The sequence below is a fragment of the Anarhichas minor genome, unplaced genomic scaffold, assembly GCF_050575085.1.
Source record: "Anarhichas minor isolate MPS153535 unplaced genomic scaffold, ASM5057508v1 ptg000074l, whole genome shotgun sequence".
NCBI classification, from domain to species: domain Eukaryota; kingdom Metazoa; phylum Chordata; class Actinopteri; order Perciformes; family Anarhichadidae; genus Anarhichas; species Anarhichas minor.
The window spans coordinates 11,100,702-11,126,689 of record NW_027466520.1 but is presented as its reverse complement, the minus strand read 5'-3'; the positions used below and the strand labels follow the sequence as shown (position 1 = coordinate 11,126,689).

The 25,988-nt window shown below is 43.3% G+C and overlaps 1 protein-coding gene across 1 annotated transcript in view; it reads left to right on the top strand.

Annotated features, from left to right (window-relative positions):
- phldb2b (pleckstrin homology-like domain, family B, member 2b) overlaps nucleotides 1–25,988 on the top strand; it is a 36,393-nt gene that overhangs the window by 5,882 nt on the left and 4,523 nt on the right. The window contains exons 2-19 of the mRNA XM_076080465.1: nucleotides 188–244; nucleotides 461–584; nucleotides 2,093–2,191; nucleotides 2,973–3,056; nucleotides 10,021–10,140; nucleotides 12,337–12,521; nucleotides 12,901–14,154; nucleotides 17,517–17,903; nucleotides 18,656–18,817; nucleotides 19,044–19,181; nucleotides 20,347–20,475; nucleotides 20,969–21,124; nucleotides 21,227–21,337; nucleotides 21,478–21,552; nucleotides 22,264–22,416; nucleotides 23,347–23,490; nucleotides 23,706–23,805; nucleotides 24,963–25,113. Coding sequence (XP_075936580.1) covers nucleotides 188–244; nucleotides 461–584; nucleotides 2,093–2,191; nucleotides 2,973–3,056; nucleotides 10,021–10,140; nucleotides 12,337–12,521; nucleotides 12,901–14,154; nucleotides 17,517–17,903; nucleotides 18,656–18,817; nucleotides 19,044–19,181; nucleotides 20,347–20,475; nucleotides 20,969–21,124; nucleotides 21,227–21,337; nucleotides 21,478–21,552; nucleotides 22,264–22,416; nucleotides 23,347–23,490; nucleotides 23,706–23,805; nucleotides 24,963–25,113 — 3,629 coding nt within the window. The remainder of the gene's footprint in view (nucleotides 1–187; nucleotides 245–460; nucleotides 585–2,092; nucleotides 2,192–2,972; nucleotides 3,057–10,020; nucleotides 10,141–12,336; nucleotides 12,522–12,900; nucleotides 14,155–17,516; nucleotides 17,904–18,655; nucleotides 18,818–19,043; nucleotides 19,182–20,346; nucleotides 20,476–20,968; nucleotides 21,125–21,226; nucleotides 21,338–21,477; nucleotides 21,553–22,263; nucleotides 22,417–23,346; nucleotides 23,491–23,705; nucleotides 23,806–24,962; nucleotides 25,114–25,988) is intronic.

Below are 25,988 nucleotides of genomic sequence, written 5' to 3'. Positions count from 1 at the left end.
GTGTAGTGTATACGTATGGACATAAACACCATTTTTTTTTATTGTATAATGAGATGTTGATGAATGAATGTACATTTAAAAAACAGAACGATGAAAAGACAACAGAACATAAAATACTATCATGAATAATTTATAACTCGGTGTGCGGTCTGAGCTGATTTCACCTCCTCTCTCATCCATTCTGCAGGACTCTGAGATGATGTTTCAGCCAGAGTCCGATCAAATTTCTCCGGTGGAACCGAAGGTGAGAGAATATACGCAAACACACACAAGCATTTCAAGTCATCTATAAGTTCAATTAATAAAAGAAAATATAAATGTTGAGCATTCTGCAGAATGATTTCAAGGGTCAATTTTAATGGTGGGCCATGTTTTTCTCGTCTTCCGAGAGTGAAGATTATAATAATGATAAATACACTGTGAGTGAAAACGACCTTTCCAATCTGACTGATGCTTGTAGTTTCCGCCTCTGGACCTGATTGACACAGGGAAGGGGCTGAAGGTCCAGACAGCCACACCTCATCTGGTGAGCCTGGGCAGTGGGAGGCTCAGTGTGGCAATCACCCTGCTGCCACTAAAAGAAGGTAACACACACACACACACACACACACACAGATATAGCATAGAAACACATACCCACTGGGTTAAGAATACCGGGTCATACAGTATAGCCATTCCTCTTCCCAATGCGTCATAGAGTTTTTTATAATGAGTGTAAAGTCATGTAAAGCTGTCGTCGATGGAACTAGACCTTTGCAGTCCCCTCCCCTCCCTCTTTTCCCTCCTTCATTGCTTTGTTTCTCTGCCTCTCCCCTCTTTTTGCCTTCTCCCTGCCCATCCATCGCTTCATTTCCATGTTACTGGAGCAGTGTGTGTTTGTGTGTGTGTGTGATAGGGGAAAGTGAAACCTATGCTGGGTCACAATAAAGTCAAAACAAGGAGTCAACACTACTTCCTCCCACAGGGCTCCCTTAGACTGAAAACATGTAGTTAAACAAATTACTACATCCACATCCCTGGTTATTTATTTTTATTGTCATTGGGGAGGAAAATGACCCCACTTATTGGTTGGTGCGCAGGCTGAACCCACATCTAAACGTACAAAAATGAGGACAGCACTGCGCTAGCAGACTGCAATCCAAACACAAAAACACATGAGTATTTATAGTGTCTCTTTCATCAGCCATCCACAGGTGTCTTGCACTCATTCTCCCTCAATCACTCTTCACCCCTCTCTTTCATACACAGACACACACACACACACACACACATGCAGACAAACATACATTCATTGAATCAGCAAGCCACAGGTGCCATAGCTTAATTATTATTCCAGCAAGTTGGCCAAACACATGACAGCAAAGCGATAGGAGCGAAGATAGTGAGATCTACAACATGATATAGTGAAAAACAAGCTTGTACAACTGATTCGAATTCAATAGCCTGCAGACGGAATACGAACACAATCTGACATTAGATTAAAAGCGTTAAACTTAAGTGAGTATCTGTCCTTAGATAACACTCGTGGCTCTCACACATACACTTTCAGAGTTGACATGTCTTGTGCGGATCACAAAGCTCTCATTGTATTCCTAATACAGAGAGACAGACTCTTTTTGTTTCGCCTCCTCAGCCAGGAGAGCAGTGCAGTTCAAAGATTGTGATAGATGGATTGATTTAAGCTGCGGCAAGTATGAAAAATGATTAACTACAGTATGAAGAAAGTGTTTTACGATATTACACAGTGGATGGTATTAAAATGATACGTACGGTAAAGTCAGCAATGTGACATTTCATGTTTTACGCCGTTATGTTTCTTGCGTAACTTCTACACACTTTCACATCCTCCCAGCTCGGTGTGCCCTTCCATTTCAGTGAGGAATGCCAACCATGTGAACAGGCCATTTTAGGAGAACTGAGGGTCTATTTTTCTCCAGAATATGTCGACTGAAAAAAGAAGAAGCAGTTGAAATTGACAATACTGAAGTGCCCCTTTAAAGTGTGGATCACAGACTGCTCATGTGGTTCAAAAAGACAATTTACTTTTGCATTTCTATCATTTCTATTATTTGCATATTGCTTGATGTTTCAGGGGTGACCCGCATCGGCCGAGAAGATGCTCCAATTCCTCAAGACATCACTATCCAGGGTCCTGGCATCGAGGCGGAGCACTGTCTCATCTTCAATGAAGGTTGATGTCAGTTCACGCAGCACAAAATGAATTCACATTATAAGCCAGGCCTCTGAATTAAACAGTTGTCATTTCGGGACTGGCAAGTGTGTACTAAGATGTCTACCCAGTTCACAACTGCACGTTGTGTTGGCCAATGACTCATTTATTTAAGAAGGCTTTTGAATATAAAAATACTGAATCTACAAAAAAAAAAAAAATCTGACAATGAAGTGAGATTACAATATTTGAAAACATTTAGTCAAAACCGAAAAGAGATGATCCGCTAAATACAGTAAGTAAAAAAAAAAATCAAGAGTCATCTGTATGTGTTTTAAAATGATTATTTTAACAAAACTGCAACAGAATCTGTTAGAATTAGCATATCACACCAGCACAATCTTTAATTTGTTTCAATAATAATAAGGTTTCAAGATAAATATAGCATTGAGTGAACTATTAAGATGGATATCTTTCAATACGTTGTCAGTGTATTGTGTGAATGAAGAGACAATTATCTTTGAAGAGACAGTGATTGATTGCACTGATGGTTTTTTTGTGTTCCTCTGTGATACATCCTGTATAATTACTACGCTAAGCATTCAGACCAAAGCCCTGTAGTGAAGATGGAAATAGCATGGCTTTGTGTGTATGTTATAATTAAACGTGGTAGTGTAGTTAGAAGGCATCTTTCAACAGGGAAGAACGTCTGAGTGAAGGATGATGTCGAAACTTTAGCTGCTTTACTTTAAACCGAAGGTGTACTGATCCCCATACTTTCTCATCATTACCTGTGACACAGGAGGGGTGGTGACCCTGGACCCCTGTGGTCACCTCTGCAGTCTGGATGGAGCACAGGTCACTGTGCCCACACCACTCACACAGGGTAAGATATGCACACACACACACACACACAGTATAGCTCAGTCAACTCTCAGGGAGGGCCTATACAATAGACTGTATATAAGAAAGCCCACACACTCTACGTCAGGTATTTCATTTGCTTGTGCACAACCAGGCACACACACATGTACATGTTCGATATACTGCCACCTACTGGTCAGTGAAATAGTTGGAGTGAAAGTTGACTTAACTTCATTGAGTGTGCATACTTTCAGTGTTAAATGACTCCCCTGTGTGTGAAAAAAAGAGAGAGTGGTTAGTTTGTGGTTCGGTTAACTTGCATTTCTTTCAGTTTGTGTATGAGTCATATGGGTACAGTTAACGTTGTGCTGACGCGCACGAACAGCACGGCGTAGAGTATGTTTGTGTATTTCACATAAATCCAGGGGCCTGTGTGTGTGTGTGTGAGCATTTCCACGTGTTTGCGTATGTGTTTTGAATGATGTAGTGGATGTGCGTGAACCTCTGGTTTGGTTTAATTCCTTGTGGTTTGGAACAGCTAGCTGCTACAGTGAGTCACCGCTTCCAGCAACGGCAGAGCGTACCCTGCACATCAAATTCTGTTATAGGAGACTGCAGAAGACTTGCAGAACACACACACACACACACACACACACACACACACACACACACAAACAAACTGAGGATCCTCCCAAATTCTGACGCATTTATTTTTTTTATAATTCTGTCCACCATGTGTCTGTTTTTTGTCAGCCAGTATCTTGATCTTTCATCTGTCTGCACTCTATCTCCTTCTCTCTTCCCCCAAATTCCCTTTTCATGGATTTACTGAGTTGCACAGCACTCCTTGTTTGACTGTTTTTTGCACCTGGCTTCTCCTTCTCCATGTATCCATCCTTTCTGTGAACCCTTCTCATTGTGGCCTGGCCATTTCAAGTTAAATATTGACAGGCCTATTTATCTTCCCGCTGTGCCGGGCTGATTCAAATATTGACATCATCTTGGTGTGTCTACACACGAGGCTAGGGCTTTGTGAAGTCTCAGGGGCGGAGAGAAGGACTGAAAGAGAAAAAGGGGTTAAAAAAAAAAGAGTCAAGAGGGCATGGTTTGGAAAATTATGGAGAGCGAGAACATCTTTCAGGAATATCATCTGGCCTCAAATTCTTTTGGTTGAGTTATCTAACCACACACAGAGAGACACACACACACACACACATGTACACATGCACACTGTGGAGCAGCCTGGAGATGATTAGCTATGTTTAGGAAGTGATCTGTTCTGTATTTGGGACTTCGGAGCTTGACCTGGAATCACATCAGTTTCACTTCTAACTAGCCTGAACAGCTGGAAGTCACTTGTTGAATATGTCCATACAGCATAACAGCAGATTTGCAATGATGACAATAGAAGTCATCGTACGCCAATAACAACAGTTACAAACGAGCAGTATAACTACAGGCTTTCTTCTTCTTCGAAGAGAGTTAGTTAGAGAGACTACCCTTAAGGCTAACTGAGGCTTGGGAGAGAATTTAAAAAGCTTTTCCTTTTCTTGCTTGCTTTACTCCCTCCCAGAATCTTCCATTTTTTTATGTAGCCAGTCAGTCTGTCTGGCTTACCCCCAAACTATTCTCTGCCCCTTGTGCCCACTGTCGCTTTGTCTCCAGTCAAATTAATTAATTGCAGCATGAATTGGTTTGTCATTATAATCTAAGCAAGCCACCAGGTTTTTTTAAGTCAGTAGCTATTGTCCAGCTGTTTTGGGGTTACACTGGTCCAAGGTATTTCAAAGAAAAGAGAGAGAAAATAATAGGTAGACAAAGAAAAACTGAGGGGGCGTCCACCAAATACCTCACTGTCTAATAGCTCTTGAACCTACCAAATCTAGATTAGGGTGATGGCTTATTACACTGTTAGTTTACATATGGTTTTAACTACTCAAAAATTGTGTTTTCTTCTCTTTCATTTGGCGTTTTAAATATCTGAACCTTCAACGTTGCTATTATATTCCTCGACAGTATGTTAAATAGTCTGCTCTCGTGAATCTTGAACCTCTTACCCCTTTTTACCGAGAGTTGGTACAGTCCCGTACTCAGACTCGTGGATGGTAAATCAGTGAACCTTCTTACACACGCAGTCAAGACGGGTGAGGAGGCGGCTCGCTGGAGAGAGAGATAGAGAGAGAGAGAGAGACAACAACACAGGCACCGCCAGGACTCTAGCTAGACTGCGTTTTACTTTTATAGAAAAAAAAGTGAATTTAAGGTCCGGTCATTATCATTTGTTAGACGTTGAAAGAAAGAAAACAGCTGTTATTGTCGTGAAACGTGCTCACTGAATGGGACTCAAAAGGTATGTAACGGATTTAAATGTTGCTAGCTAAAGTTAACTTTCAACAAAAGTAACAAAGTAACATGTTGCATGTAAATGCATTTACTTAAGTGCACTGCACCTTTTTTAAATTAGGCTTATTTCATACTTAGGCTGTACCACCTTATATACAGTCTATGGCTATACACCCCACTACGTTTTTCTTGAATGAACTAAGGTGTATTGTAGGCTACCGTTACTAATTTACGACGCTTAACACCTTACAGGTGTAGTAGGCTAGTTGTAGTTTATTTGGAGGTAGTCTGTCTGTCTGTTGCCCATATGTGGTGAGTGTGTTTGAATCGGGTTTTGGCTTTTACTCTCTCACTCACACAGTTACGTAAAGGATGGCTGATTCACATTCAAACCAACATCTGCCCGCGCGCTCATGTGTTTTATGAACACACTGTATTTTTAAAACCAGCCTGTCAGGCTCTCTGAAAAGGTTAGGCAATGTTATTCCCATCAATCGATACATTTGTTTATTTGAACCCTGTCCTATGAGCACAGTTGGCTGCTTTGTATCAGTCCCGCATGCTGTCGGCTCATCAGCTGATATTATTGATGTCCCTTCCTCCCTTCTGATTGGCTGCAGTGCAAGCCATCACAGATACAAATTGAGTCTGTCACCATAAATCAATGGTAATAATATATAATAATAATAGTTTTTGCATTTTAAAAAAATGCTACAAGCCAGCTTCACATGGTGTTGTTTAAGTAGAGGATCTATTAATTATTGCTGCTCCTCCTGTGATCCAAGCCACTGAGTGGTGAAATTATTATTTTTTTTTTTCATATTGCCATGCCATCTTTTGGAGGCGTTTCATCACAACCTGGTGGCTGTAGCATATTGTCTGCAGCTTTTGGTGGATCATAAATGAGCCTGCAAGTGTACAGACTGGTGTGGTGTGAGTGCGCGTGACAAAGAGAAGCAGCCCACGGCGGTGAGGACTGGCTCCGTGGTCAGGATACCTGACACCTGAAAACAAAACCGGCCTCATTGTCATGGAAGTCTTTCTTCTGCCGGCCTTCAGCACATTATTTTTAGGGACTTAAAAGAAGAGAACAATCTTTAAACCAGATGAATACGGTATAAATCCTTTGTTATCAGTTGTCATGGTGTTTCTGTTTACCTTTTCTTTCTTTTCATTCTGATAGATTAGAGTTTGTTTATAGTTTATATACCATGGTTGTCCCTTTTGATGCTTTGTGGATGAGATTTGAGATGAAGCAGAGAAGATATCTACTGAGCCTCTGGTGAAGAGCTAGATTATATATATATATATATATATATATGTATATGTATATATATATATATATATACATATATATACATATATATATATATATATATATATACATATATATATATATATATATATATATATATATATATACATATATATACATATATATACATATATATACATATATATATATATATATATATATATATATATATATATATATATATATATATATATATATATATATATATATATATATATATATATATATATATATGTATATATATATATGTATATATATATATATATATATATATATATGTATATATATATATATATATATATATATATATATATATATATATATATATATATATATATATATATATACATATATATACATATGTATATATATGTATATATATATATATATGTATATATATGTATATATATGTATATATATATATATATATATATATATATGTATATATGTATATATATATATATATATATATATATATGTATATATATGTATATATGTATATATATATATATATATATATATATATGTATGTGTGTGTGTGTGTGTGTGTGTGTGTGTGTGTGTGAGTGTCTAAACTAATCTACAATGACTCCCCTGAGAAAGACCAGTCTGTTTTCTTTATGCTGTTACTGCTGGACCCTTGTGCCCCAGAGGGGGTTCATTTGTGGTTTTGAGGCCTATTAACACTCCCACTGGGACCTTGTGTGTACGCATCTTTTCATGAATGAGTAAACTCAGTTTATGTTCAGTCCCATAAAGATTTGAGGGATTACAGCAACATTTTGAAGCCAACCAGTTTCATCAAATGATGTGCATTTGGACATTCCTGGTGATTACTTTTGATATCTGTGATTACTTTGCATGTCAAACCTGACCAATTAGCAGGTAAGTAAGGTAGAGAGAGTTTCATCCAAGAAATAGTTCGACATGGGATCTATGCATTTGGTTTATTTTTCATTCTAACCTAATGGTCTCAATTTGGCAATTCCTCCACTTATGTTAACCAAACACTGCGGTGAGAGTGTAGTTTGGGTCGCTCAGATCTACATGGAAACAGAAATTGTCTCCAGCCGTGATACAGCTCCTACATCTGTGCCCTCAAAGACTCTGAGGTCTGCCTTTGTAGAGCACACACTTTAAATTATCCCATAAATGTATGTACAGACTAATTTCCAGTCTTCTTGTCGTGGGAGAGGGTCTCTCCATATATATGTGTGTGTGTGTGTGGGGGGGGGCATGCTTTGACGTGGGAGGCAAATTCAATTTGCTGGTAATAAAGTGAACACGTAAATGAGATTAAACGTGTTTTGTTGGATGGTATGTCTGTCTGTATGTAGGTTAGGTTAAAGGGAGTTGGCATGTGTTCATGTGCAATCTATTTAGGACAGCAGACTTCAATTTAGTTTGTGTGCAAGCAGTTAGGATTAGCATTTGTTTTTATTGAATGTGGCGGATGCTGTGTGTTCCCTTGTAATCTTATCACAGATGGATTTTAGGAGCAAGGGTTAAGAAAAGGTTTGCAGTAATCCGGTGTTTGTTTGAGAAAGCAAGAAGCGACGCAAAGGTTGAATCATCAGGTTTTATAAATCTCATCCTTTCTTTGTTTATCTCTGTCACAAACACACACACAAACACACACACACACACACACACACACACGTACTGCTTGTATTTGTTCATGCTGAAGGAAGGCAGGATTAGCTAGTAGTTCGTTAGCTAAGAAGCACTGAGAGGAAATTAGATCGGCGGGGGGAGCGGGGGCTGTGAACAAATCATGGCGACACACTTTACCCTCCACTTTAAAGGTGGCACATGGTGAGGCTATTGAGGGTAGGAAATTAGATTTTTACAAGAGCTGACTGCTGGCAGTGTGTGTGTGTGTGTGTGTGTTTGCTTCTCTGCTAAATACTGAGAGTTGCTGTGAGTCATTAGGCAGACACTGTTAGGAGACATGTCTCCACACACAGATTAACAGAGCATGCACAACATTTCAAAGACACACGCACACACATTAATCAAGTCCGGCAATGAGACACACGTATTATTAGATCATTACCACACATATCACACGCGTGTGTGTGTCTGTTTTTCTGTCATTATATTAAAAAAAACACACATCTTTTGATCTCTCGTGTCATGATGCCACTGCTTCACAATTTGCAGCCAAACCTGCAAGATTGTGTTTACATGGGTATGTATTTGAGAAGTTCACAGTCCAGCTGTGTAGACTAAACATTTCTTACAGTTGTTTTCTTGTGTGTGTGTGTGTGTGTGTGTGTGTGTGTGTGTGTGTGTGTGTGGTGTTAGCTCCACCTCACCACAGCTCTCAGGTCCCCCCCCGTGCGGAGAAATTACAGCTTTGAAGACAAAAGAAATCTGCCAAGACAACGTTTAGACAGATACGACCTAGCTAACCTGTCACCGCAAAATTTTGGCCATGCGCTCAACTCTTCAGTGGAGATGTTTGTGAAACTGAGAGTGAGAAAGAACACAGGACACAAAGTGAGATGAGAACGAGAGAAGGCAAAAGAAAGAGAACCAACATTGACATTTTTCCATTCAGTCTTTTTCCATTCGCCCTCTCGCTAGCCCCCCCCCCCCCCCCCCCCCCCTCTTGCCTGTGTCTGACTTCAGGTCCAAGGAATCTGATGTAACTGTAATGGAGCTGTTAAGGAGGTGCTTTTTCAGCCATTTACACACATGCTAACATTGTGGGGGTTTACTGTAATGCTTATCTGAACCTTCTGGGCGGGGGGGGGGGGGGGGGGGGGGGGGCGTTGAAAGAATGGAGAGAGCAAAGAGATTGTGTGTGTGTGTGTGTGTGTGTGTGTGTGTGAGAAGACAGACAAATGAAAGGGGAACTCTTTGTTTATTAGCCAGTCTTGTGATCTTGTCTCCTCTTTGTTGTCCACTCCTCTTTGCACCAGTGAAGTCGTTTCATTTGTTTTCTGCTGTCTTTCTACTTTTTCACTTTTCTTGTGTGTGTGTGTGTGTGTGTGTGTGTGTGTGTGTGTGTTAGCACTGCTGTCTCTCTCCCTTCCCTTCTGAGGTATTTGGACAGCTGTGGCTGTCTGTGTGTATTACAGAGGTTGTGACCCTGACATCTTGTTTAATACCTGGCTCTCTCAGCCTAATTGATGGCCAGAGCAAACACTGTGGTCCGGAATGGCTGGCTGTGCCCGAGAGTGTGCAAGTGTGTTTCTAGCTGTGAATACAAATACAAAAAAGCTGTACCTACGACTGCCTCTTCATACATACAGTACTATAGCGTTTGTCACCATGGTCTCGTATGTTTTACCTTACGCGCCTCTGTGTGTTCTCTCTCCAGGTTATTCCCTGTGTCTGGGTAAGTCCTATTTCTTCCGGTTCAACCATCCCGAGGAGGCAAGCAGAATGAAGAGCATGCTTCCACAAAAGAGCCCTGTGTCAGCTTTAGCCTACAACACAGGTACACACACACACACACACACGCACACAAACCCCTTCTCTGACCCATGACCCACTTGATCCCCGCTCTTTTTCCTTTGTTTCTCCTCTCTCTTTGTTCCGCCACATCACCATCTCCTCTTCTACCTCCCTCCTTCATCTCGCTGATCTATTCCATCTGCTTCTCACCTGTTCTTCCTTTGTAGTTTTTCATCAGCTTATTCTCCTCACGCAACATCTGTCCCCACAACTATATTCACTCCTATGCCCTGACAGGGATCTCAGGGTTACAGTTACAGGTACACACGACCTAGACAGGTGTGTGTGTGTGTGAGATTGGCATGTTGGTCTTGAGTATGTCTGTTACGCACATGTGACAGACTGAAGGGTAGAGTTCAGCCGTCCTCTCAGTATTTCCTAAACATATACTCTCACTGTCACACACGTGCTAAAAACGTAAATTCAAAGTATATAGGAATGTTATTGTCATCTGGTGCCTCTCCATTTCCATGGCGATACAACTGGACTCCGCTGTCTCCTTAGAGTGTGTGTGTGAGTGTGTGTGTGTGTGTGCCATAATCAGTGGAATCCTTGCTCTTGAAACTCCTAGATGCAAGGAATGCACTGCTCTCTCCCCTGCTTCTCTGATGTTTTTGTAGAGATGACTTACATCTCTCTCTCACACACACACACACACACACACAAACACTTTGGAAAACTTGTTTTCACAGGCTGCCAAAATCTTGACCTTTATCCTCCAGATTGCCAAGACTCACACTCCGCACGTGCACCTAAAGGGAAGACTCTCGCACAAAGCAAAAGGAGCCGGGCATTGAGGAGAATAGTCACGATAGAACGGACTTGATGCACGCCAGGCCTCCAGTATAAATCTGCCCATGTATGGACACAAACACCCTGCGTGTGTGTGTGTGTGTGTGTGTGTGTGTGTGTGTCTAGATCTTATGATGTCTTTCATTTTCTGCCCCATTTCTCTCCACCATGTAGGGTTTGACATTTTCCTCACACAGGCTGTTATTCAGCGACGAGGTGCACTTTAGGTGCTCCAGTTTCTCTAACAATACCGCTCGACTAAGCAGCAGTAGTTGAATGTGCTTAAATTCTTCAACACATATGTGCACTCTTAGCATATGTACACATGGGAAGTACACGTGTGTGTGTGTGTGTGTGTGTGTTTCTCTCAGGCGGAGCTACAGTTGTGAGTTGTAGGAAAGCTTTTTTTATGTGTGTGACAGTTAAACACTGGGTGGTCTCAGCTTGTACATTATAATAGTTCCTTTTCCACATAAAGCCACAGATAAATTGAAAACACTCGGCAGGTTTCTCACACATTGCGTTCTACTACCCTCTTCCTAGTGTTTTACCTGCATTTCTGATGACAGGAGAATATATAAGGAGGGTGTTTTTTTTTTTTTATTCTGCACAGAAAAGTAGAAATACTGCTATTAATCAACAATACTCCTGCTGACCTCAGCAATATTTTACCAAGTAAAAACATATTTTTGTTTGATTTGTTTTAGTTTTGACTTCCTTCCTGCTAAATCTTCCTGACTCAGTTGAGGTTTGGAAAAAGACCCGCTTACTGCTGAAGCTGCTTTAAATAGAAGGCTTTAGGTAGGGCGGGGGCCTCTCGAGGGTATTCCTGAATATTTTGTGGTTTTCTTTTCATTTCCCAAAATCTTACTCTAAGGAACAGTTCGAGTTCTATGTCGAGTTCGATTTAAAATGTTTGTTTTGGAGCTAATGGATGGTTTTGTGCAAGAGTGTGTGTGTGTGTGTGTGTGTGAGAGAGAGAGAGAGAGAGAGAGAGAGTTAACTCCTATTCTGGGTGATTCGCTGCTAGCTGCAGATTGTGTGGTTCGGGTTTGTTCTGCCATCAGCCCCCTCTATGAATAGCTTCAGGTACATACACAGCCTCTCTCTCTCTCTCTCTCTCTCTCTCTCTCTCTTTTTCTGTCATCATTTCCCCTCTCCTCCCGTCTTCTTTTCTTGTGACTCCATATTGCTTATCCCAGCCATAGCGCTTTTCTCTTGTTTTTCTCTTAACTCAATTTCCCTCCAGCTCCTCTCTGCTTCCCCATTTCTATATTTATTTAAATCACCGTTTCTCATACTCCTCAATGTTCACCTGTATTTGTGTATCTACGCTTTCCCCTTTACTATTCATTTATTTTCCATTATATCTCTTTCCCGCCCTCAGACTACTTGAAGTTTAGCAGTGACTATAGCCATGCGGTGGTGGGCGGCACCAACAGTGCTCGGGGGATGCGATCGGCGTCTGAGCTCCGGGACTTGATGGACACCCTGCAGCGCAAGAAGATCGCCCTGGAGAACAGCCTGAGAGCCAATGGGAATGCGAACCCCTCCTACTTCAGCGTCACACAGGTCAGACATCATTTAGCTCCACTTCAGGATTAATCATTCCGCCTTCTACGTCACACTCCAACTGGGCTTATAGAGTTTATATGGTTAGCCTGCATGTTTGTCTTGGGCTAAAAAGGGCTAACCGGGGTTTACTCATTATGTACAAGACCAAACATGGATAAGCAGGGCATACACATTATCCTGAGCTAAACTACAGAGATGTATTCATTCTGTCACAGCTTTAAGAAAAGTCTGTTTATATACTAAAGCCTCACCATTATCTTCTCATTATATTTATCTACTACTTATCATGTTTTATGTGCATTTGATATTATGATGAAGTAGCATTTTTAAGTATTTTCAGTTATAATGTATATATTTTTCACATTCTATCTCTCAGTCTCCCCCCACCACACCTACCACGAGTCCTGCCACGTCCTCATCAGCCTATCAGGACCAGGCGAGGCGGTTCTACGGCTCGGATCGTGCACCCATGTCTTTGAAATCGGCTCCCTCTTTTTCTCCCGGGCGACGGTCCGACCCTTCTTCTTCTTCTTCTCTGGCCTCCCGCACCTCGGGCAGTCGCCACCAGGACAACCTCGGCATAAGCGACGGCCGACGGCTGCACAACCCGGGCTCCTCTTCTTCTTTACTGTCCACATGGAACGGCGGAGGCTCCTCCACCTCTGTTGACGGTAGCAACAGCTTCCTCCTCTCTCTTCCGCCCCCCTCCTCCTCCTCATCCCGCGCTCCATCAATAGGAGGTGCAGCCAGCATGCCCTCGAGCCCCCGTCTTGGCCGCCGTAGCTACGGCAGCCAAGAGCCAGCGCCCAGCAGTAGAACCCGGAAATACTCGGCAGGCTCGCTGAATGGGATGATATTAGGAGACCACAGTCGCTCGCTGCCACGCCTCTGCCCCTCCCAATCTCCCCGTGACAACAACAATGGAGCCCCGACCTTGTCAACGCTGCCCCCGCGGCGATCCGATGTCGCCGGCGGTTACAAATTTAGCAAAGACCATTACAACAGCAGTCAGAATGCCAGCCCTGACATCAACCACAACTCCAGTAAATCAAGCCAGCTTTCCTCCAACAGGCATCATATTCAGAGCGCAAATCAGGGAGAAAGTGTAGTGTCTATCTCCCTCTCCTCCCCCAAGAACCTGCCCTCCACTACGGCCACCGTCTCTTCCACACCCACTCCCCCCGATGTGACCATCCCATCCAGGACAGGGGGCTCCTCTTCTCCTCGTGTGGCCAAAAAGCTCAGCCTGACTTCCACTAGCTCTGTGGGCTCCTTAGGCTCCACGAGTTCCAACCCTCCGGAACTGGAACGGCTGACAAGCCGTGGATCGTCCGCAGGAGTGGGCCTGTCTTTGGGGGAGAGGGAGAGGCGAGGGGTGGACCTAGACTTCACTGGTTCCCTGGGGTTCGGACTTGGAGAGAGGAGGTCTTCATTTGGGAAGGCAGGCCTGGAAGCTGGGATGGGGCTGGGCGAGAGGAGGCAGTCGTTCGGAAAGGCAGGAGTGACCCCACCAGGAGGTTTCAGGGAAAGAAGGGGGAGCATCAGCTCACTGAGCGGGAAGGAGGAACTGACCGACTACCATCAGCACCAAAAAGACGAGAGACTCCGTGAGCAGGAGGTGGAAAGACTGGTGAGTTTGAGTGTGTTTGAACTGAGGACATCGACTGTTGCGGCATGTTGTCAGTCAGATCAGATGGCACTGTCTCGCTATGCAGCTATAACCTGTGATACCGTATCTGGTGTAATGTGTAAATTAGCTTACAGACTTATAGACTTACAGACCTTTGACAGGTGAACAGCTTGTTGCCGTTGCGGACACTGAGAGAAGATTGGGGTATCGGGTTTGAATTAGCAGTGTAAGGTTTCTGTTGTTTTGCATACAACATGCAATCACACAAAGACACACAACAAGTGGAATGAGTGAAGGAAAATGCATCCCTTCACACCAAACTCCTCCTCGTGCCCTCAAACATACTCTCCCAGGGAGCTTAACACACACACACACAGAGAGAGTGAGGTTCACCACTCCACAGATGCCTCTGGCAGTTAGCCCATACTAACAGGACTATTCTTAACCCCGTGCTTAGGTCGTGTGTGTGTGTGTGTGAGTTTGTGTATGCGTGGTGCGTGTTTATGTCAGTCATCTGGAGGTGCACCCAGTGCGGTTCGGACCACTGAAGAGCCACAGAACACATCAGTCAGATGTTGGTTAGAGCAACCAGGAAGATTAGAGAGCAGAGTTGTAGTGTAGCAGGTGGATAAACACACAGATGCTCAACATATAATGACAGCTGGACTCATAATCCCATCGTTCCCTCTTTAAATGTCTTTCTCTTTCACGTAACCGCGTTCTGCTCAGTCATCGGGTGTCTCTTGAGCTGTGAGAAAGAGTTTTCTGGATGCCGTACAAACCAAAGTGTGTTTCACGAGCTTCTCAGTGGCTTTAACCTGCTCGACTAGCGAGATAGAACATGAAACCCAGCAACGCTTCATATGATGTGGTTTGATTTAAAAGCATTTGTTTTTAGTTTGTGCCCCAGTGTAATGGATAGCAGCCACCTGTTAGGCATGTTTAATGACGCATTCAAATAGTTTTAATCAAAGAGTGATATGACTTTCTATATTTAACTGTCAAAAGTATGGTTATTTTAAAGTAGTTTACTTATGGAGGTCATATGGGCAAGAGTAATAATTTCATAACCAGTTAAAAGTTCCTCGCCGTAACTTGAATACATTTTTTTTGAATAATAGCTCTGAATATTTGATAATAAAACAATGAACTGTGTTTAACAGTTCTGATCAGATATGCTGCTGGACAGTGAAAGAAAGCCAATAGCAGCATCTGAGCTCAGGAAGGCTTTGTCTTAATCTTGTCTGCCCTCTAGTGGTGGAACAGGAAACCTGCGTTCATTCCATACTGAGACGTTATTAGGTTGTGTGCATAAATGGCTATTTTGGGGTTTTGAGAGCAACGAAAGGAAGAGAAACACAAGAACAATTGCTTAAAGCTAACACGATCGCCTATTGTGTCAGTTAGGATGCACAGTTTAGACGTTTAGATTATTATATTCCATCAGTCCGTATTAAAAGTTGGCATTTAGCAAAGCGGCTTTGTCTCGTCAGTGTAAATAGTTTAGAATTGACAGAATTAAAAAGTGCAGAACTGTAATGGTTGCTACTAATAAAGACAGCACTGGAAGGTGGTCATGAGGAATAAATGACTGGAAAAGGAGAAAGAGAGATTAAGAGCTAGAGTGAGATAACTCTCTCTTTCCCTTTTGCCATAACTATTTCAAAATACTTTATTTCACCAGAAAAGCACCGCAAGTCAGAGAGGCCAATATACTTGCATTCCTCTTTTTGTCCACTATGTGTCAGGCCAAAGCACCAATTATTATTCCCCCACTTGTTTTCCTCTCTTTCTATTTCCTCACACTGTCTGTGGTTTTCTCTCCATCTTTTTTTCTATACAGTTCTTTCAGCGTGTCCTCCCTCTCCCTCTCCCTCTCCCTGTCTCTCTCTCTCTCTCTCTCTCTCTCTCTCCGTCTGTCTCTCTAGTTGAAAGCTGATTACTATAAAGGCTCCACAGAGGCTTGTGTCCATTAGAATAGAACAAGGTGACAAACTGACACGGGCTCGTTTTGCCTCAGCTCCCGGCTCACATTACACACTATATGCACTCACACACACACATGCATACAAAAGATTATTCCGCTGGTAAACACTTTGTACTGTGATCACTTATTCATATTATTCATATTTATATTGACTTTTTATATTTAATTTCTAACATATTGGGATAAATGAGCAATGTAACGTATGTGTAGCGCTATATGTTTGTCCTAAATATGACGTCTCTCTTCTAATCAGACTGATAGTCCAAACTTCACCTGGTTCAGATTCCTTCCTAGAGCACATTTCCCTGGAAAGTGTCCCGTTTCCTCCGCGGCCGTACACACACAAACACACACGCACACACACACATTCCTGTGTTTGGAGTCATGGCCTGTTCTCGTGCACACTTCCGATCATAGTTGACAGCTGTCCACCTTCTCATTAGCTTACTCTCTCTCTATATCTCTCACTCACACACGCGCACACATTCACACACACCTCTGTCTCACGTTGGGTTTTTTTCTAACCTCCTTCTTTCCGCCTCTGATATTACTTACACGGGCTTGCTGTGTGGGTTTATATTTCTCCCTCCAGAGAAGCTACTGCTGAGCCTCTCAGGGTATACTTTGACTCTCTGTAGCCTCCGTAGCTCCCCATATACAGCTGTGTTCGGGCAGACAGAACTGTGGAAAAGGGAACTCTCGCTCCAGAGATTTCCCAACGAGAGGAAATGATCTTTCTAGACTGTACAATTTGACAGTAGAGGATGTAAATTACAAACAAAACAGGAGTGTATTTTCGACATAACAAGGACATTTTAACTGAAGCGATTCACTTCTGCGATGCTTCCCCAGGTAACTTGGCGTTGGAAACTTGATTTCATGATGGAAAGAAGTAATACCAGCTGAGCTGTTGTGACTTCTCTCTAGTTTGGAACATAACAGAACGTTCAATTTGTGCTTTTTCTTTTAACCAATTTCAAAAATGCACATGCATGTATATGAAGAGATAAAATGTCAGAATCAATAGAACAAAATGTGTTGTTTACTGGTATTGAGTTAACATCTGACTAATGGAAATGTAACTTGAATTTAGGTGGGATCTGAAATAACATGTGCGCTGTTTGATATATCTCACCTCGTAATCCAGCACCACCATAGGGCTCTATATACAATGTGTTTTTTGTAATAACACGGTTTTACTGTGTTTGTGTAGCACCCCAAAACTCTGTGTCTAAGATGCAGTAGATTAAAAAGTGGTGGGGACTTTTGGGTTTGTTACTCAAGGTAGCTACCATGAATTTTCTGCATATACTGTAACTCATGCACTCGTGTGTGTGTGTGTGTGTGTGTGTGTGTGTGTGCGTGCTCATCTCAGGAGCGACAGCGGCTAGAGACCATCCTGTCTCTGTGTTCGGAGCTGGGCCGGTCTGCCAGAGATGGAGGAGGCACAGCTACAAGTTCCACTTCAGCTGTGTCGGATCTCCAGAAGATCAACCAGCAGCTCGAGAAGCTTCAACTCGACGACGACGACGACGACGATGACGACGCACCATCGGTCTTTTCAGACTCTTCAGCCACTAACGGAACAACGAGGAACGGACACATGGCCTCCCTTGGATCAGAGAACGGTTACTATGATGATGACCTACAGGTACGACGGAGGCGCAGCAGCGGCCACCGAGACAACAGGGCAGAATCCCCCGCCGTCAGCCTGCGAAGCTTCGCCCCTTCAGCTTCTCCACGTGCACAGAGGACCAATGAGGTACAAGGGATTTGTTTCTACACATTTATACGCACTCATACAATATCACATCAGTAGCTGCAAAAGCAAATGGCCCTATCTAGAGCCAGTTTGGTTTGTCCCGCTCCACACGTACTAAGGTGATTATACACTAAAGAGAAAATACTTCTTAATATTATATTCCATTTCCGCCAATAGCTCCCCCTAAATGCTACACAGTGTAAATTATAAAAAAAAGCAAGACAGACCTAAGAGTGCACAAGTTGGTGAATAAGATTTCTATGTTCTGTGTCATTCTGTAGCTAAGCAGCAGAGCATATGGATTTACAGTTGCAGTCTATCAACATACACATCCTTCACGTACCGCAGATGGCAGATATTTACAGAACATTTATTAGGTTAGAGCAGGCTAAGTGTTACAAATTCCGAATGGACAGCTGGTGTTTGTATGTGTGATTGTGTCTTCCCACATTTGTTTTTTGCTTCACAAGAACAGACATTTTCAGTGTCCAGAGGAAGCACTGCTTCACCACAGCAAACCAGTGTTCAGAAAACATTGTTTAGCAATAATATAAGATATATATATTATTTTGTTCTGCAGTTACAGATACTGTTGGTGCCCCTATTTCCACTTGATGTCGCCTCATCATTTAAATGCTGGTGTCAGCGATCATTATTACACCCAATGACCATGAAACCCCAATATTGGCTCTAACCAAGTTTGAACTACATCTTAAAAATGGTTCAATCTGTTAATGACGGTGTTTTACCAGGCTCTAGATGTAGCCGCTCGTCGGCGCGGACAGGAAGTGAGGCCTTCAGAGGAGGAAGTGAGGCGCGTGGAAGAGGAGAGGATCCAGGTGCTGAACAACATGGAGGAGCTGGAGCAAAAGATCAAAGAGCTGGACAACCAAATGGATGAATCTGCCCAAGAGGTAAAGAGAAGATGGAGCGAAGGGCGATTTGGGGAGAAAAATGACCATCTTAACAAATCATGGTTTAATAATAAGTCTAGAAGTCCTATTTCTAAAGAGAAATGAGGAACATATCAGTAACATGTTCACACATTATTAGGTAGTGTTACATACAGGTTTTAATAAAGGTAAGGATAAACCCAAAGTCACTACAAATGGCTTCCTTACTGGTGTGCATTTATCCAAGGTGGAGCTTGAGCGAGCGCTGGTGGAGGCTGAGCAGGAGTCGGAGGTCGCTGCTCTCCAGCAGGAGAAAGAGGCTCTGGAAGCACTTCACAACAAGATGGCTGACCTGGAGACCAAGTCCCAGCAGGAAAAAGATAAGGTATCTAACAGGCTGTGCTTCATTGTAAAACAATGAGAGACAAGACAAGAGTCACAGTGGCTGACACAGAGACCAAGAGCACAGAGCTTTCATCAACGGACTAGGCTTTTGATGATGCATCTTCTGCACGTTGTTCGTATTTCTGTAAAGTGATATTATTATTGTGCATCGGGGAGAAACACAAGTGTTGTACACCAAACGTGGCTTGTAACAAGCAACATTTCCCTTCCTATGATGTTTGGTTATGAAAATACACACACTGCTCTGAGACTCTCATACATTTAGGGGTCACGTGACTAACCGGTAGGCGTTAATCTCTCTCATGCTGTCTCCGGTCCAAATATATATCTGCTAATACTGCCCAGGGTATAGCGGTCACCAAGTGATCCTGTCTTACACACACTCCTGCGGAACTACCGTGTGTGTGTGTGTGTGTGTGTCTGTCTACCCTTTTACCAGTATATGGTAACATTGACAGGGTGAGGAGTGCATAAACAGATTGAATTTGTCGTCGGTATGTGGGCGTTTGCGAGTACATGCTTTGGTTTAGCATTTGGACGTTCCCCTCTGTCGGATTGGGTCCCACCCTGGTTGGCAAATTTCCTTGCACCACACAGCTGGTAGATACTGTATATGATACAAAACCTCGTCGTGATACTGAGTGAGACAGAGGGAAGGAGAGGCGGAACGATCAGATAGCCGAGCGTGAAGTTGAGTGCTTGTACAGGTTTTTGGCGCGTGTATATGTGGTGTTATTTATAGAGAGGACTGTCGATCTACTGAGCCATTCCTTCTCATCCATCCCATCAGTCCTTTCCATTCAAACAAACAGGATAAAAAGGCAGGAGAAAGAGCTCATGACACTATTCATCATACTACCTCCATTTCTACTCGATACCTCCCCGGTCCTCCATCTCTTTGGGAGATGTTTTTTCTCCGGCTTGCCCTCCCCTCCCTCCCCTCTAGGCTAATCTCGCTGACCTGGTCGCCGTAGTGACTAACTGTGGCTCCCCAGTCCCACTAACGCTGCCATCCTCTCTCTCTGTCCCGTGTGGATGTGTGTCTCCGTTTCTTTTGTTTGTCGTGCACATCAACAAACGTGCACATGTATGTGCGTGCGGGCGTGTCTGTGCGTCTCTGTGTCGTGTACATGTGTGTATGCCAGGCGTGCGAGTTGCTACAGGCAGAGAGGGGCAGAGTAGAGAGGTTGGCTCAGATTGTGTGTGAGCAGCGCTCCCAGCTGGACAGCTGCCCTGAGGCCACCAAGGAGCCCCTGCAGGAGCAGCTGGCCAGGGTCAGTACGAACACACACACACACACATCACTGCATCAAACACATGCACAGGAAGATATGTACTTAAGTGTGTAAACCAATGGATCCACGCAGAGACATCACACCGGACAAGCATAGAACTCAACATCAGTGGGAAACACAACAGCTGTGCATGCGTGGTACACCGCATATTGACACTCAAAACATGCAGCATATGTAGACCATATTCTGGAAAGAGACACGTGATGCTCGCGTACTTGAACTTGCATGTGAATATGCACACATTTTCTTTCCTGAGCCAACTTGCTCTCCAACCCTCGGCCACCTTTGATCTTTACTGGTTCATGTTCTTGTTCTCTTCTCACTGTCTCACTCTTTAGGTTTCTATGTCTCTGCTATAACGGTATGTCTAGTTAAGGCTGTCCTGTACACATGTTTTCATTTGGCATGCTTGTTTACCTGTGTTCTCGTGTGTGTGTGTGTGTGTGTGTGTGTGTGTGTGTGTGTGTGTCAGGACTGTGAGGTGCTCGATGCAGAGTCGAAGCGTTTTGAGGACCTGGAGTTTCAGCAACTGGAGAGAGAGAGCAGGCAGGACGAGGAGAAGGAGACTCATACGCAGCAGCTTCTCCGGGACATCGCAGACTACCAGCGGAGCACTGTCACTCGCAAGGTAACAAACTGAATCTCTGTTTGAAAAGCATGCAAACTTATGTATTTTACGTAGTTTTGGCTAAAAACACGTAACAAGCTGGTTTTGTTTTTTTTCTTTCAGGAACGACTGTTAACTCTGAAGAAGCAGGCAACACAGATTACCCAGCAGGCTCAGCGAGAGAAGGAGAGCTTCTTGAAGGAGAGGAGCACCCTCGAAGCAATGCTGCAAAGGGTACGAAGATATCCATGTTTGCATGTGTATGCATGTGGCCATCCGGGCCTCTGTGTGTGTGTGAATGAAAAGCAAAAGCAATCAAGAAGCGGTCAATGTTGTTTTCAGCATCGTTTTTGTTTCCTTGTTTTGTCTTTTAGGAGAAAGAAAACCTCACCATGCTGGAAAGAAAATACGCTGACCTCACTGGTGGCCGAGGTTTCACTCTCAGGGAGGTAGGTTCGATGGACAGTCCTCCTCTTTGAACTCCTTAAGGCTCTTCAAGTGAGCAGGACTTCCGTCATTTATAATCGTGGGGTTTCCTTCTCTGCTAGGAAACAGCCTCTCTGGCTGATGTGTGTCAGTCTTTTAGTGATCGCTGCCGTGACACCACCTCTGCCGCAATTTCTCCTCCTCCAGTCAACTTGTGCGCCCTCGCATCCCTCCTCTCCTCTATTTCTCTCAAGAATGCGGAGGTACTTTTGGCTTATTTCACTAATATTACCCTTTGTCTTTTTTAATCCATCTCGTCCTTCCTTCCTGTTCCTTTATTCTGTTATTCTCCTTGCGGTATATCGTTGTAACTGCAAGACCCTGCAATGTAGGTTACAGGAAATTGAGACTTCTTTCATTAATTCTATGCACAACTTATACTCACTTATGTATTAATACCGAGGTAACCTTGTTATAATGCCTATTGCCGTATGTACACCACTGAATGAATGTTACCCGTACTGTCTAAGTAACTTACTTCCCAGTCACAAGACTTGTTGTTCCATTTTTGCTTTGAAATTGCTAAAATTGCAACCAAATTCTGCATCATTCTAACAACTACTAAACTCCTAAAACGTTTGTCATTAATATGGCTGACTCCCGTCATGCTATGCCTCACCCCTTCTTTCCCTCCCCCCCCCCCTCCCCCCCTTTCTCTACATGACACTTTCCAGGGCTATGTCACAGTCAGTGAAATCAATAGGCTTTACTCACAGCTTGGGGCGGACCCTAAACCCGCCCTTGCCCCCACTCTGGCCAATGCCTTTCCTGAGTCCGAGGCAAACTCCTCCCCTGACGACGACACCCCCAAACCACCGGAGGATGAGGTGTGTGTAGTGGTGTTAAGGGCTCGAGTAGACGTAGATTATGCAAAGTGTGTGTGTGAGTGTGTGAAAGTGTTTTCCCCCGATTTCCCTTCCTTCTTTTGCACCCTTTCAGTTTTTCTGACAATAATCCTTTCTTCTTTTCAAAGCTCTGCCATTCATCCTCACCTGCCGACTGTCTCTCTTCTTCCTCCTCTTCTTCCTCTTCCCACTTCTATCCCCGTCTCCTCCCCAAAACACCCTCTGTGCATTGGCCAGAGAACATGGTGTCATACAGAGACCCCTCTCCCCTCCCTGACTCTCCCCCACCTCCCCTCCCTGTCAAAAAACACCACCACCGACACAGGCAGGTAATGCGAGTGTGTCCTTCTGTTTGTGTGTGTGTGTGTATCAGCAACTTTGTGTTTGTCTGTTTTTACGTGACAAACACAAAACCAGACGCACAGTTTACACAGTTGCTTTGATTGATTGCTGCTGATTATAGTAAATCATTGACAATTGTTCAGGTAAATTTGGTTTTAGTGCGCAATTAAGGAAGTTGATCCTCCCTTTAATCCCATCTCATACTCGTATGGAATAATTAGAATTTATTTATATGGCTGAAATGAATAAATATGGATTAAAGAATTGGAGTATGCATTGTTGTTTGCTACGTTGTCTTTTTGTTGATATTCTTAATAAAACAAAAAAAGTGTAAGTACAACATTTAACAATATATCCCACACACAGCGACTTACTTTTCCTTGAAGCAGTGGGACCGTGTTATTTGACCTAAAATGAAATTGGATCATTTTGCTCATTCATATCGTTGGGTTGAATGAATATGACGCATAATCAATAGTCAATTAACTGTGTACATCCCTTCCCCTCTGTGTGTGTGTGTGTGTGTGGGTGTGCGTGTGTGGGTGTGCGTGTGTGCGTGTGTTTTATCAGCATTTCCGTTTGCTGGAAGAGAGGAAGAGGTCTGGCAGAGAAGGCGGTTCCCATCTAAGTGACACATTACCCAGGAAGAAAACCACCCCCACCATGACCCCCCAGTTTATGTGCGCAACACTGGGACGCAGCTTCCCAACCAAGGTACACATGAATATAGATGCACATGTACGCATAAATGTCATCAATTAATACAAATGATTTGATGTCGTACTTTGGCTTGCTCTCTGTGTTTTTTTGTATTGTATTGTGTATTATAATTATAGATATTGTGTCATTTAAAGATGCAAACCAGATTTTTTTTAAATGACTAAAACATTAAAGGTTTGGTCTCTTCTTGCTCTTTGTCTTTCTTTCAGGCCCATCATCCCCTGGTACAGAGCACAAGTTGTGGCAGCATTCTCCCAAGTATTTTCTCCATATCCAACAAGGACACTGAATCTCGCCATCTGCATAAAGGTATACAAACGTATGCTGTCACACTTACTTAGAAACCATATGTACGGATAAAGAGAGTACTTGTTAGTGCACGGATACATGGGAGTGCATGTAACTTCACTTACAAAGACTATCTACCCTTTTTGTTTGTGTCGTTGTGTTTAGTTGGATCACAAAGTTTCTCATTTGTTTACGTGTCAGTGGAGATAGTGCAGGAATGTAAGTGGAGGAGGGCTGCTCCATCAAGTGGTGTAGAGTATTGTTTGTGTGTGTGTGTGTGTGTGTGTGTGTGAGGGAGTAAAACAGAGGTACCGGTTTGAGTAAAACACTTTGATATTATTCTGTTAGTTAGTAAAAGGGTTGTGACAAAACAAGCTGCTTAGAAGTAGATTTCTTCTGTTGTTTTTCCCGGACACTGCTACGTGGGTATCTGGCCCCTCGGTCCCTTCGGTCCCTTGATCTGGCTCATCAGATGGGTGGGTCTGCTGCATGGGGCAGATGGTATCAGGTTTTTTTTTGTGTGTTTCTTCCTGTACCCAGAGGCTGAGTTAGTCTATCTTTAAAGTATCTGCACCATCATTATTGTCGCCATTCCTCCTTCTACTTCTGAGGACATCTCATTCCTTTCCAGACATCTTTGGACGGCCTAAACTACTTTTAGGACTCTGCTGTGCTGCACTCATTTTGCAGACCGTTTGTTTGTTTGAGAGTCTTACTTTTTTGGACACGTTTTTATTCACTGGACTTTTATTAGTTACACCAATAAGGTGTGAATTAATTTTTCTCCTGAACGCATAAGAGCGTTTCACAGTGGCGGGGCATTGTGAACCAAAATTGAACCCATCTGGGCCAACGGTGGTGCCAGATGAAGTGACCGAGACAGGTACAACACAAGAATGCACACGTGCATAAGGAGAATAAATAACGTTAGTCAATGCTAATGCTGTTTTTGTTATTTCTCTTTCTGTGTGTGTTGTGTGTTGTGTGTGTGTGTGTGTGTGTGTGTGTGTGTGTGTGTGTGTGTGTGTGTGTGTGTGTGTGTGTGTGTGTGTGTGTGTGTGTGTGTGTGTGTGTGTGTGTGTGTGTGTGTGTGTGTGTGTGTGTGTGTGTGTGTGTGTGTGTGTGTGTGTGTGTGTGTGTGTGTGTGTGTGTGTGTGTGTGTGTGTGTGTGTCTCCAGGTCAGCCCGGCTCACGAGCAGCATCCCAGAACAACGTCTACCTCGATGCCTTTGGGTACCGCGACAACCAGGCCTTTGACACAATGAGCGTGGATAGCACGGACTCCATTGAAACCAGCATCTCTGCTTGTTCACCTGATAATGTCTCCAGGTAGGTGTCTCCAGATGGTGTGCATGTACACATACGTGCATGCACAGTGTGTCTGTGGCCATCAATGGAAGGAGCAGAAACAAAACAATGAAGCCTGTCGGGGTTGAGTGTTTCTGACTTCAGTGTTTTTCTTGAATATTTCTTTGTGAAGTATGAACATTACTCACTGCTACTTTCTTCACTTTCTCAGAATGATTTGAGAAATCTGACGGATGAAGACAGAAGTGAATAGTTTAAAAGTTGAAATGTGACAAGGCGACACCACAATAATGTGTTCATAATATGGAATGTTGACTGTAGAAATGGGGGGGGCCAACAAAGAGAGCAGAAAGTGAGTTAATTTAAAAAGTATGTGGAGCTGCGGTGCAAAGGTTTCCCGCCTTTCATGGTCCCTCCTTGGAGAATCAGATGTGTAGAACTGAGTGAGTTAAGGGGGACTCTTGATTAGTGTTCTGTGGGTCAGGTTACGGAAGACGGAAAACATGAAGGTATGTGTGTGTGTGTGTGTTCACAGTCAACCCCCTTAGGTTCAGATGAACTGAGCAAACCAGTATGAGTGTGATTTAGGGGTCCGCCCCCCCATCCGGACTAAACCCATGTGTGCTTGCTTTCCTTCTTGCCGTTTTACAGCGGTCGCATCTGTCTTTTGTCTCCCCTCCTCTTGTTCCTCTGAATGGTATGGTCTTGTTTCTGAAGACAGAATTTGCACAGCCCCAAACCATTTGCAGATTGACCTCTTTGCAAGTTTTCCTGGGACAGGCTGCCTCTGTGATCCTTAGTATGGTTCCAGTTGGATTGGAAGACGCGTGTTGAAACCTGGATCAGTGTTGGACAAAAAAAAACAGTGATGTGTTCCGTTTTCTGGAGATACAACT